Source organism: Cucurbita moschata, unplaced genomic scaffold, assembly GCF_002738365.1.
Source record: "Cucurbita moschata cultivar Rifu unplaced genomic scaffold, Cmos_1.0 Cmo_Scf00019, whole genome shotgun sequence".
NCBI lineage: Eukaryota > Viridiplantae > Streptophyta > Magnoliopsida > Cucurbitales > Cucurbitaceae > Cucurbita > Cucurbita moschata.
The window spans coordinates 3,274,334-3,284,487 of record NW_019268535.1 but is presented as its reverse complement, the minus strand read 5'-3'; the positions used below and the strand labels follow the sequence as shown (position 1 = coordinate 3,284,487).

At 34.9% G+C, this 10,154-nt stretch overlaps 2 protein-coding genes across 3 annotated transcripts in view; both read right to left on the bottom strand.

The window, feature by feature from the left end:
- Positions 1-4,946, bottom strand: part of LOC111457327 (cation-chloride cotransporter 1-like) — a 14,152-nt gene extending 9,206 nt beyond the window's left edge. The window contains exons 1-4 of one of the 2 annotated variants that reach the window (XM_023099566.1): positions 4,415-4,946; positions 3,996-4,139; positions 3,674-3,752; positions 438-529 (exon numbers count right to left, since the gene is read on the bottom strand). In XM_023099566.1, coding sequence (XP_022955334.1) covers positions 438-529; positions 3,674-3,752; positions 3,996-4,139; positions 4,415-4,809 — 710 coding nt within the window. In that variant the 5' untranslated portion in view covers positions 4,810-4,946. Of the gene's footprint in view, positions 1-437; positions 530-2,928; positions 3,015-3,673; positions 3,753-3,995; positions 4,140-4,414 lie in introns of those variants that run through there. The other variant, XM_023099567.1, reaches the window with a different exon arrangement.
- Positions 4,947-6,840: 1,894 nt separating this feature from the next.
- The window catches only part of LOC111456872 (GPI ethanolamine phosphate transferase 3), a 14,025-nt gene continuing 10,711 nt past the window's right edge, over positions 6,841-10,154 (bottom strand). The window contains exons 14-20 of the mRNA XM_023098920.1: positions 10,037-10,128; positions 9,396-9,945; positions 8,762-8,894; positions 8,573-8,614; positions 7,772-7,937; positions 7,583-7,666; positions 6,841-7,068 (exon numbers count right to left, since the gene is read on the bottom strand). Of these exons, the coding sequence (XP_022954688.1) occupies positions 6,955-7,068; positions 7,583-7,666; positions 7,772-7,937; positions 8,573-8,614; positions 8,762-8,894; positions 9,396-9,945; positions 10,037-10,128 (1,181 nt within the window). The 3' untranslated portion in view covers positions 6,841-6,954. The remainder of the gene's footprint in view (positions 7,069-7,582; positions 7,667-7,771; positions 7,938-8,572; positions 8,615-8,761; positions 8,895-9,395; positions 9,946-10,036; positions 10,129-10,154) is intronic.

The window sequence follows — 10,154 nt, the reverse complement described above, 5'->3', positions numbered from 1 at the left end:
TTTTTTTTTTTTTTTTTTTTTTTTTTTTTTTTTTTTTTTTTTTTTTTTTTTTTTTTTTTTTTGTCAACTCTTGGTAGGAAAAAATAGATTTTGATTGTAGCTAATCATTGTTACCATGAAAAGTGTCTGTTTTTCTTAAATGGAAATAGATAGAGGAGATTTCAGCTAAGGTGCTTTCCCAATTTAATTTTTAACGAAAGCATATGCCCTCCTCAAGGCCAAGACTCCGGAGACATCAAGAACTAGGACTTCACTTATTTAAGCTCATTGAAGATTTGAACATGCAACCTTTGGCTAGGTATCATTCAAAGACCGTATGCCATAGGCAACAATGGGTCCTAAGGGTTTTCTTCCTCCAATTTCATGTATTGTGTTAAGCATTAACATGTAAAATACATAAACAACAGGTGGTAATTGCGTTTAAATGAAATACTTACCAAGAAAATCGAATATAGTAAATGATTCCCAATATGTTCTGTAAGCATGGGATAAATACACCCATCAATGTTCCCGATTTGACTTCCTCGTTCTGCATCAAATGTTGCAAGACGAGCATTAAAAATATATAATTCAAAGGTTAAAAGGCAGCAATTAAAATTCTACATCATTTTAACCCACTAATAATTTCTTACATGCATGGTGAAAAAAATGTTTCCACAGCACAAAAAACAACACAAGATTCTTCAAGCTACTATTTCAACAATAAGTTTATGTTGCTAGAAGAACCTATTGACGCCAATTCCAGAAATGAAACAAGAAAGTAAAACAAATAGAATAGGCCACTTTCTTGGAAAGGTATCAGCACCACAAAGTTCTTATGTAAACTATAGATTTGGTAGGTTTTGAAAGTGAGAATTTAGTCCATATCATTTTAAATATTAAAACTAGTTCTTAGAGACTATCTACGAGGATTTTATTAAATCATAGGAACTATTTATGTGATTTTGTCAAAACATGAGGAAAAAAATTCCTTTAAAACCACGATGACTAAATTCTAACTTTCTCTAAACTATATTAACCAAATTTGTTATTTTACCAATTTCTTATATTACAGCCAGATCAACAATATTGTATACATAGAAGCTTCAAGATTTACTATCATAAACATCTATTAATTAGATGTAGAGAAAATTGATCCCAAATCAAATGAAACCAATGATTTCTGACTAGACTTCTTCTGGTGACATTTTCTTTGTTAACAAGAATCTTCTTCTAGTAACATTAAACTTGGCAGATCAATGTTCACTGCAATTGAGCCAATTTCAGGCTTGAATGCCAGCTACTTACCAACAAAGTTAGTAGTAACCGCCCCAATGTTGCAATGACAGGATAACCTAAAATTCATGTGCTCATGTTATTTATAAATCTACGTTGAAAAACAATATTTTTGAGAAAAATTAATCAATTTATAAATCAGGTGAAAATAAAGAATGCATTTGTTACAGCTATAAAAAATTAGATTCCATCACCGATTGTAAATAATGTCAAGATCATATTTGCCCAATTTGATATTGATATAGGGAAAAAACTGTTTCACATATCATTTCACCATCATAGTCTTTTCTCCACAAAAGTTTTAACCAACATGCTCGTTTCAATGGTCTCAACATGATAGATAAAATAAATAAATAAGGTTTCACATTCCCTCACTAACAATGACCACACAAAAACAAAGCAAAGCAGTCACATGTTTTAACTTCCAAAATTCTCATGAACAAGTAATATCTCTTAAGACAGCAGTGACAATTCACGATGGAAGTTTATGGGGTACCCACAATAGATTCCAAGTGCTCATATTGTCAATAAATACTATTGTAATTCATTGGAAACTTGATGATTTCTTTGCCGTATGTTTTTCCTCTACTGTTATTTAAGTAAGTCATTCCATGTGAGATGCTCCATTGCCTTCACTGTTCTTTAAGTAAGCCACTCCATGTGCGATGCTTCATGAAATAAATAGGAGACCCAACCCTTAAAACTTTTGCTTATCCTTAAACACCCTTAGATCCCTTTCCAGCAAGCTGATACAACAAAAGAAAGGAAGCCCACTTGCCAAATACCTTTCCTCTATCACCAAAGCATTGATTTATTAAATTCTCCAGCATACCCTACATTCCCGACTTAGAGCCAACACAATCCAAATAATTGCAGGAAACTGGATCAAACCTTCCTTGGAACAAAAACAGCTACAAAGGATGATCCATATCTTGTATCTCTTCCTTACAAAACATATACAACCTAGAGGACCTCCAGAAGAAACCCATAGTGTAAATTCTCCCATAAGCCACGAGCCTTTGGAAAAAAAACACAACTTTCTAAGAAGATTTAACCAGCTGATGTGCAAAGGACACATGGATGAAGAAGTGATATGATCTTAAAAAATAATTGCAAGGGAAAAAAACTCAAAGGCTTTAAGGGGACCAGCAATATGATTCCGAAGATCAAGATGCAAGCAAGACCTCTAAAGGAAAAAGTTCCTATCCCCCATTGAAGTTTTTCTATGTTCAAAGAAACCAACTGTGCGACAAGACGTGGACTTCCATGCCTTCCTACAAGTGCCACAAGAAGCCACATTTGCATTAACCATAGACATCAAACCCATTGTTACTTATAATCTCGTCCCACAAAATCTTAAATGCTATTGGAGAGAACCATAAGGTTAGGCCTCCTAAATCCTAATGACTAAATAAGCACCCACAAACCACCATCCTCCAAAAATCTAGACATCACCTTCCACAATTAACCAATTGAGATCCCCTTTCTCTTCCATATTTTTCCATAAGTGACCTTGCATGAGCTTCTCAAACAAAGATCCAACTGCAAAAAGATTTTAAAGATAGAAAAATCTTTATTCTCATTTGTGGAAGTGGAAAGTTCCAAAGAAGGTCCACTTCTTCGCTTAGCAAGTCATTAAGAGTAAATACTTACTATTGAGCAAGATGTTCTGTCATGCTGCATTCTTCGCCCGATGGTGGAGGAAGGCCTTGACCATGTTCTCGAATTGTTTGAATTATTTCTTTGAGGTGTTTGGTTTGCAGTTTGCTAGTCACATAGGTCTTCAAGAGATGATCAAGGAGTTCATTCTCCAACCGCCATTTTCAAAGAAGTGGACGTTTTTGTGGCAGGCTAAGATTTATGTTGTAATGTAGCGTTTGTGGGGCGAGAGGAAGAATAGGACCTTTAGAGGGCTTGAGAGGGACCCTAGTAATATGTTATCCGGTGTTGCATCCTTCCCACTGACATCTTGCAAAGGCTTTATACAAGCGAGACATTATGTTAATAGGTCTAAAGACTTCAAACTCTGCATCTGCTTCCTCTAATTTTTATAGGATCAGGCAAATGAAAGTCGAATCCGTTAAGCCTCTCTCATTCAATGAATACCTTTAAAAAATTCATCTTATGTCCCACCTTTCTTGAATGAAGGCCATAAAAAAGCCATCACAGCCAGAAACTTTAATCCACTCAAATCTAATAACCACCCAGCCAATTTCCTCAGGGGAGAGTCTCTCTAGCCACTCTCGTGGTTGCCAATAGCCCTCCAATTCCAAGAAGGGTTTGTGAATTCCGCTTCATGTCTATATAGATACTTTTTACACTGACTGAAAACAATATAAATATCCAGATGGAGAATAGTAAGGAAAATAACACAATGATGCAAGTTAAGATAGTTCACCTTTGGCAACCCCTGAGAGATCGAAACATTCTCACCATCTCGAGGACTAGAAGGTGCTTGAATTTGTTCCCCCATCATACTATAATAGCAACAAACATACTAGTAATGTTACACAAAATTTAAACTGGGTAGTTGAAAAAATTTAAGTTGAACGAAAATCTCCAAAAGCAAATTGAACCATATAGAGAGGGATAATAAGCCTAGAAACAGTTTTGAGGGCTGACTCCACTCGAATTCTACGCTAAAGGTCCTCTCATAGATGCATTTAATAGATATAAAGAATTTTCTGGCGAACTACACAGACAAAGAAAAAACACTGTACCTCTTAAGGCCTAGAATATTGACAAGAGAATCAAAACCAAAAAACTCCAGCTTGGATTCTCCCTGGGGGCCATTAATTTCGACGAGAGTAAGAGAGTTCCCTTCTTTTCCATCAGTGCCTGTCTGAGAACCCACTTTTACCTTCCTGCCAAAGAAGCAAGAGATAAAACACTCTACAATTCAACATTTAATCTAAAGCCTCCAGAAGCTAATCAAAACCAGGAAAAATGCATCTTATCAATACAAATTACTGCGTCCAATAAACAAATGTAAGACCCTTAATACATAACATCATGATAACGATTAAGAAACAACGCTGCAAATCCAAACCCAAAATTCACACTGCCAAAATCAAACCCAACAAGTAAAGAACAGCACAATGACATTGACAAAACCAAAGTAGAAGGAAAAACAGATTACTTCATAGAAGGATGCCGCGTGGTAATGGAAGGCGTAGAGGATGCGGGCCCCGGATCCATGGAAGACATTTCAAGAACAGCACGATCATGGGCTTCAACAGGGCGATATTTCCTTCCCCTCTGCCCATGAAAATCCTCTTCCCCGCTCTCAATATCAGCATTGTCCATTTCAGAACAAGCCAAGATCGAATTCCAACTTAGCTCCCCGCTCTTCCGTTGTAGTGAATCAGTGAAAACAAGAACAAGATGCAGATCCAAAACGAAGACAGGAAATGAAATGCAGATCCAAGTGAAAGAGAGAGTATATAGGAGGAAGCAAGCAAAAGACGTCGGCGACCAAGGAGAGAAATTGAAAGAAGAAGAAAAGGAAGAGAAGAAAAGGGGAGAAAGAGACATATATAGTTCATTTAATCCGCCATTTCCATGGCAATGTCAGAGCGATCGAGCCAGCGAAGGAGCGAACGAGCGAGCGACAGAAACGGATTTGAATGAGGAAAATGGCTCGCGAAGAAGAAACCTGGAAAAAAACGAACACATTTTCAAACGCAAACCAGCACGTGAGTTTCACGGATAATTTCGCGCGTTTGCAACCGTAATTTAGGGCCTAACTGCCTGTTTTTCTGTTTTTTTTTTTTTTTACCACAGATTTTTTTTTATCTTTTTTACTTTTTTGTAAAAATATTATTTATTTTCCCTTTTTCTTAAATCTTTGTATTTTATTAAGTAAATAAGGAAGTTTTAATGTCCTTAATTTATGATCTATTTTCACCTGATTTTAATCTTTTTTTTTTTCTTTTTGGTTAGATTTGGATACTCGTGGTTGGAATCGAACTATGTTCCTTTATATTTGGGTGATTTCTCCCGTTATTATTTATTTAATTTATCGGTTAGTTCACATTTGAGAAATTGAAATCGGTGTTATATGGGAATGTAAGCAAAAGGCAACAACAACGGCTTACTGCATATAACTATCAGGTAGGGATGAGTTGACAACTAATCATATCCCCTATAGTACATTTTGAGGTATTTTGGCCCTTTGTAGGTGTAGACACGATTTTGATGAATGGTCATACACTGTACTGGCCCAATATGAAATAGCAAGGACCTATCTAAGATGAAAGCATATAAAAAGGGTTTGGAACGAGCATGCAACCATAGACAACACGTCTTAGACAAGCAAAACTGGGATATCTGTCATGCGACTATTGACAACACGCTTTGGACATGCATGACCATGACATCTTCCCCCACTCAATTGGTTGACGTCCTTGTCAACCGGCTCGAACAAACAAAACTGGGACATCTGTCATGCTTTAAGCAAGCATGACCGTGACATCCCCCTGTCAACTGATTCGGACAAGCAAGGCTGGGATACTTGTCGTGGTTTAGGCAAGCATGGTCGTGACATCCTCCCCCATTCAAACGTCTCTGTCAATCTACTCTTTACCACCCTATGTCATAGGCTGAGGTTGATGGAATTAATTACGAGTATGTTAATAATTTAGTAACTAATTAATAAATAATCGTTATTACCATTTGTTTGATACATATACACATATCCATATTTATATATGGACATTTGAAACTCTAAATTTTTATTTAACATGTGAAAATAGACATAAATAGTCTAAATATTATATCGTTGAATCTAACTTTTTATATTTACCGCCCAATCTCGATAATTTGAACAATATTTTTTTTATCATTTGGTATGCAATTTAAATTAGATATAATTATTTCTTAAATTTAATTATTAAATTGTATCGAGGTAAATAAAATATTGTGTATTTTATGTATCCAAATTAAAATATGAAACATTCAAATGTAAAATTACATTAAAAAAAAATATATAAAACTTTGATAAAGATAATTTTTCATCTCATAAACTCAGTTATTTTATTTATTTATTTATTTATTTTTGTAGAAACTAAAAGATGTATAAAATGATGTTTCATAAAATAATACAATATTAAAAAATAATAAATACATAAAATTTATAATATAACACAGTTTTGCAAACTAATTAGTAATAATCAAGTATATATCATTTAGTTGATATGATAAATATTTTTAATTGCTTTTGAATATAATAAAAAAAAATTAAAATATAGCTCTTCAGTTCATATTAATCAAATCATAATAGCTTAAACTCATCACTAGCAGATATTGTTCTATTTAGATTTTTCTTTCCGTACTTTCCCTCTAGATTTTAAAACACGCTTGGCTAGAGAGAGATCTTCACATGCTCGTAAAGAATACTTTGTTCCCCTCTTCAACCGATGAGGGATATCACAATCCGCCCTTCTTCAGGGTTCAATATCCTCGCCGACACTCATTCTCCTGTCTAATCGAGGTGGGATTTCATCCAAAACTTCAATAAGAAAGAAATTTGATGAATGAATTGCCATAATTCTTACATTTTTTTTCTTTAACGTTTTCTTGCTACACAAGCCATTTAATTTTATAAAGAAAATAAAGGTTCATGAAGTCATACAAAAATCTCTCTAAAATTGAATGAAAGAAGAAGAAAGGCGACCATACCTAGCATGAATCTGGATGTGGCACATAATACAATGTGGCTAAACAAATAGAGACGTCTGTTAGAATGAGAGCTACCACATCAAACACAAATTTCGGTGCAAACAGTCCCCATACCTGCAAACATTCTTATTCTCTCTGTTATTATATCATAATATCAAGAAAATCACTAATTATGTTCTTATAAAACCACTCCAACAATATTAGTTTTAACTATGTATCTAAATCTTGTAAAAATTTTTGTATGCTTTAGTCGTAAAAACGCTAAACTATAAAAATTATCCCTCCGTTTTTTCATTGGTTTAAAAGTTGCAATATTACTCACGGTTTCAAAACTACCCGTAAAGTAAAAAAAAAAAAATCATTAAAATGTTGAACAAAAAGTAAATATCTAAGTATGGCTCTTTCATACTCAATCCAAGCAAACATTTTAGTAGCCTTCGTCTCGTTTTAGGCTATTGTCACGTTAGTTTTCTATCTAACATTCTAATAAATTTCTATTCCCGTGATTTTGAAACATTTATAGTATTTTATCTTTATTTTTTTTAAACTATTTATAAAGTTTAAGGGTATGTTTTATAACTTAGTCTAGTAAATTCATCCTCTAGAGTAAATGAAGTGAGGTAATTACCATCAAATGCCGCCTTTGAATTATGACACACAATATAGAAGCTGTAACTGGAACCGCCATTATGAGCCCATACATCAAGTAAGCCTATGTGATCCCAGGGAAAATGAAAGTGAAAATTTAAACCATGCTGCCAAAAACGGAGTTTCTTACTTCAACTTTGAAAGATCAATAAATAAGTGAGTAACTTACTTGAGATAAGCGCATGAAGAGAGTGTTTTCCCCTTTTGAAGCCTGACTAGATGAATATTTCTTTGCAACAATGAAAGGAAGTCCGAAAATTGGAAGGATGACTGAGAAGCCAAACGTATCGATTGTGAGAAGGATTGCTTGTCGAACGAGAACGAACTCATCGAACCTGGGATTAGGGATTCAAGTGTCAAGGATTTTAAAATATCCTCCATTACGTAAATGTTGACAATTGACATTGTTTTTTAACAAGGACAAAAAATCTCATCAACTAAAAACTAGAAGCAGCAAACTGTAACCGTAATGGCCCAAGGCCACCGCAAGCAGATATTGTCTTTTTTGGACTTTTCCTTTCGGACTTCTCCTCAAGGTTTTTAAAATGTGTCTACTGGGGAGAAGTATCCACACTCTTATAAAGAATACTCCGCTAGCAGATATTGTCCTCTTTGGGCTTTCTCTTTCGGGCTTCCTTTCAAAGTTTCTAAAATGCGTCTGCTAGGGAGAGGTGTTCACACTCTTATAAAAAATGTTTTGTTTAAACCGACGTGGGATATCACAATGGTAATTCAAAGTTTCAAACTGAAGAATGAGGGAAGTATGATGAAAGAATCCCATTGAGCCTTATTACTACGAAATAAATAAACAAGGGACTGAGTTAGTTTTCTAAAATGATTGTCTGTATAAACATTAACTTAATTTTTCATGCATGCATGCGTGCATCTCATAACACACCAAAGCAGAAATAATTAAAAACATTGAGTTTTGAGCAATTCGCATAATGTGCCGACACAACAAAGGACATACCCAATAAATGCAGCACCATAGCGAAGGCCATCAAAAGCACACCTGCAGGAATATCCCATGGGTAAGCAGACGGTAATAACATGTAAGAAACAATTAGTCATTGAATAGAAAACAAACGTTTAGCAGCTGAAGTAGAACAAGAAGGAATCAGCAAAAACGTTTATTCAAATTAGAGGAAGAATGAAGTACCAGTGGCCAGAGCTAAAGAAGAGACAGATAGCAAACAAGCTCCACTGCGTTACAGGAAGACAGTCAACTGTCAGAATTCTACCATTTCCATCCTCTCCGTGTTTTAGATTGTCCATGCCTATTATGCAATATCCTACCAGGATGAACATACAATCAAGGACGGGAAATAGATGGAGAGAAATATACATGAAATAAAATTAGCGACCAAAAACAGAGCCCAATCTTTAAATGTGAGAAGAAACTAATAGCTCATAAGCTACAGCAAAGGCAACTAACAATATTATGCTTCAGAATGGTACAGATTGATACTAATCTTGTTTCTTTTTATGAAAGTTTAAACACGAACCAATTTTTAATACAGTTTAAGAAAATTTGATTAATCACTCTCCTATTCTAAAAAAGCATGAATAAATCATTTGAGACAGCAGCATATATTCAAAGTGAAAACAACCAAGAAAAGGGCTCCAAGTCAGTCAAAGGAGGCCTAACTGGTGAAAAAAATTCGTAAGCAAAGGCCACAGATACAGATAGAGACTAACAAGGGAAAATGTGCAGTAGGCAGCAGCATATGTAGGAAGATATGGGTCAACAATAATGCAATTTATTATATAGTGAAGCCCCAATAAAATTTCACCTCCAATAAGAGATGCCAAAGCCACCAAGGAACCTTGCTTTCCCGCTAGAATAATAATTGTTGGACTCCATGCAGCTAACATGGCGGCTGTTTTGGTTAATAAAGTTATTCTGCAGTCTAAAAGTTTGTCTTCACCAAATAGTTGCCTAAATAGTAGTAATGACAGTTGTCCTAGTCCAATAGCATAGATTATTCTAGGAATGCAATTTTTTCCAATGCCCTCAATAGCAGAAGCAAAATGCAACACCTCATTTTCTAGAGCCCAATGGAATCCAATAAGGATATAACACAAAATTGTTCCATACATAACGAACTTCCATACTCCCTTTGAATGGCTGCTAGTAATGTTTTTAAGAAGCAACTGTGCCAATAATATGAGTGCAATAATTGGCACAGATTTGGTTATGTAAGTCCAACCAGGCAGTAGGGATGCAATTTCAAGCACCCATGAAGGATAAGCTTTCAAGAATGCAGAAGTATCGGCCTGCTTCAATAGACCAACTTCAATTGTAAATCTACAGTAGATCATCAAAAGAAGGAAAATGAAGACCTGCAATAGAAATCTATAGGCAGTGAACACTGATATTTTCAACAATGTATTCAAAGAAAAATTTCTGTCAACGTAAGATATAATTACTTACGTTTAGAAAATGTTTCTGCTTTGTGATTGAATATCGTAGCATGAAAATGCCGGTAGTAGCCAAAAGAAAACTTGTCACTTTTCCTTCTTCCACTGATCTCAAGGAAATTTGGGGGGGG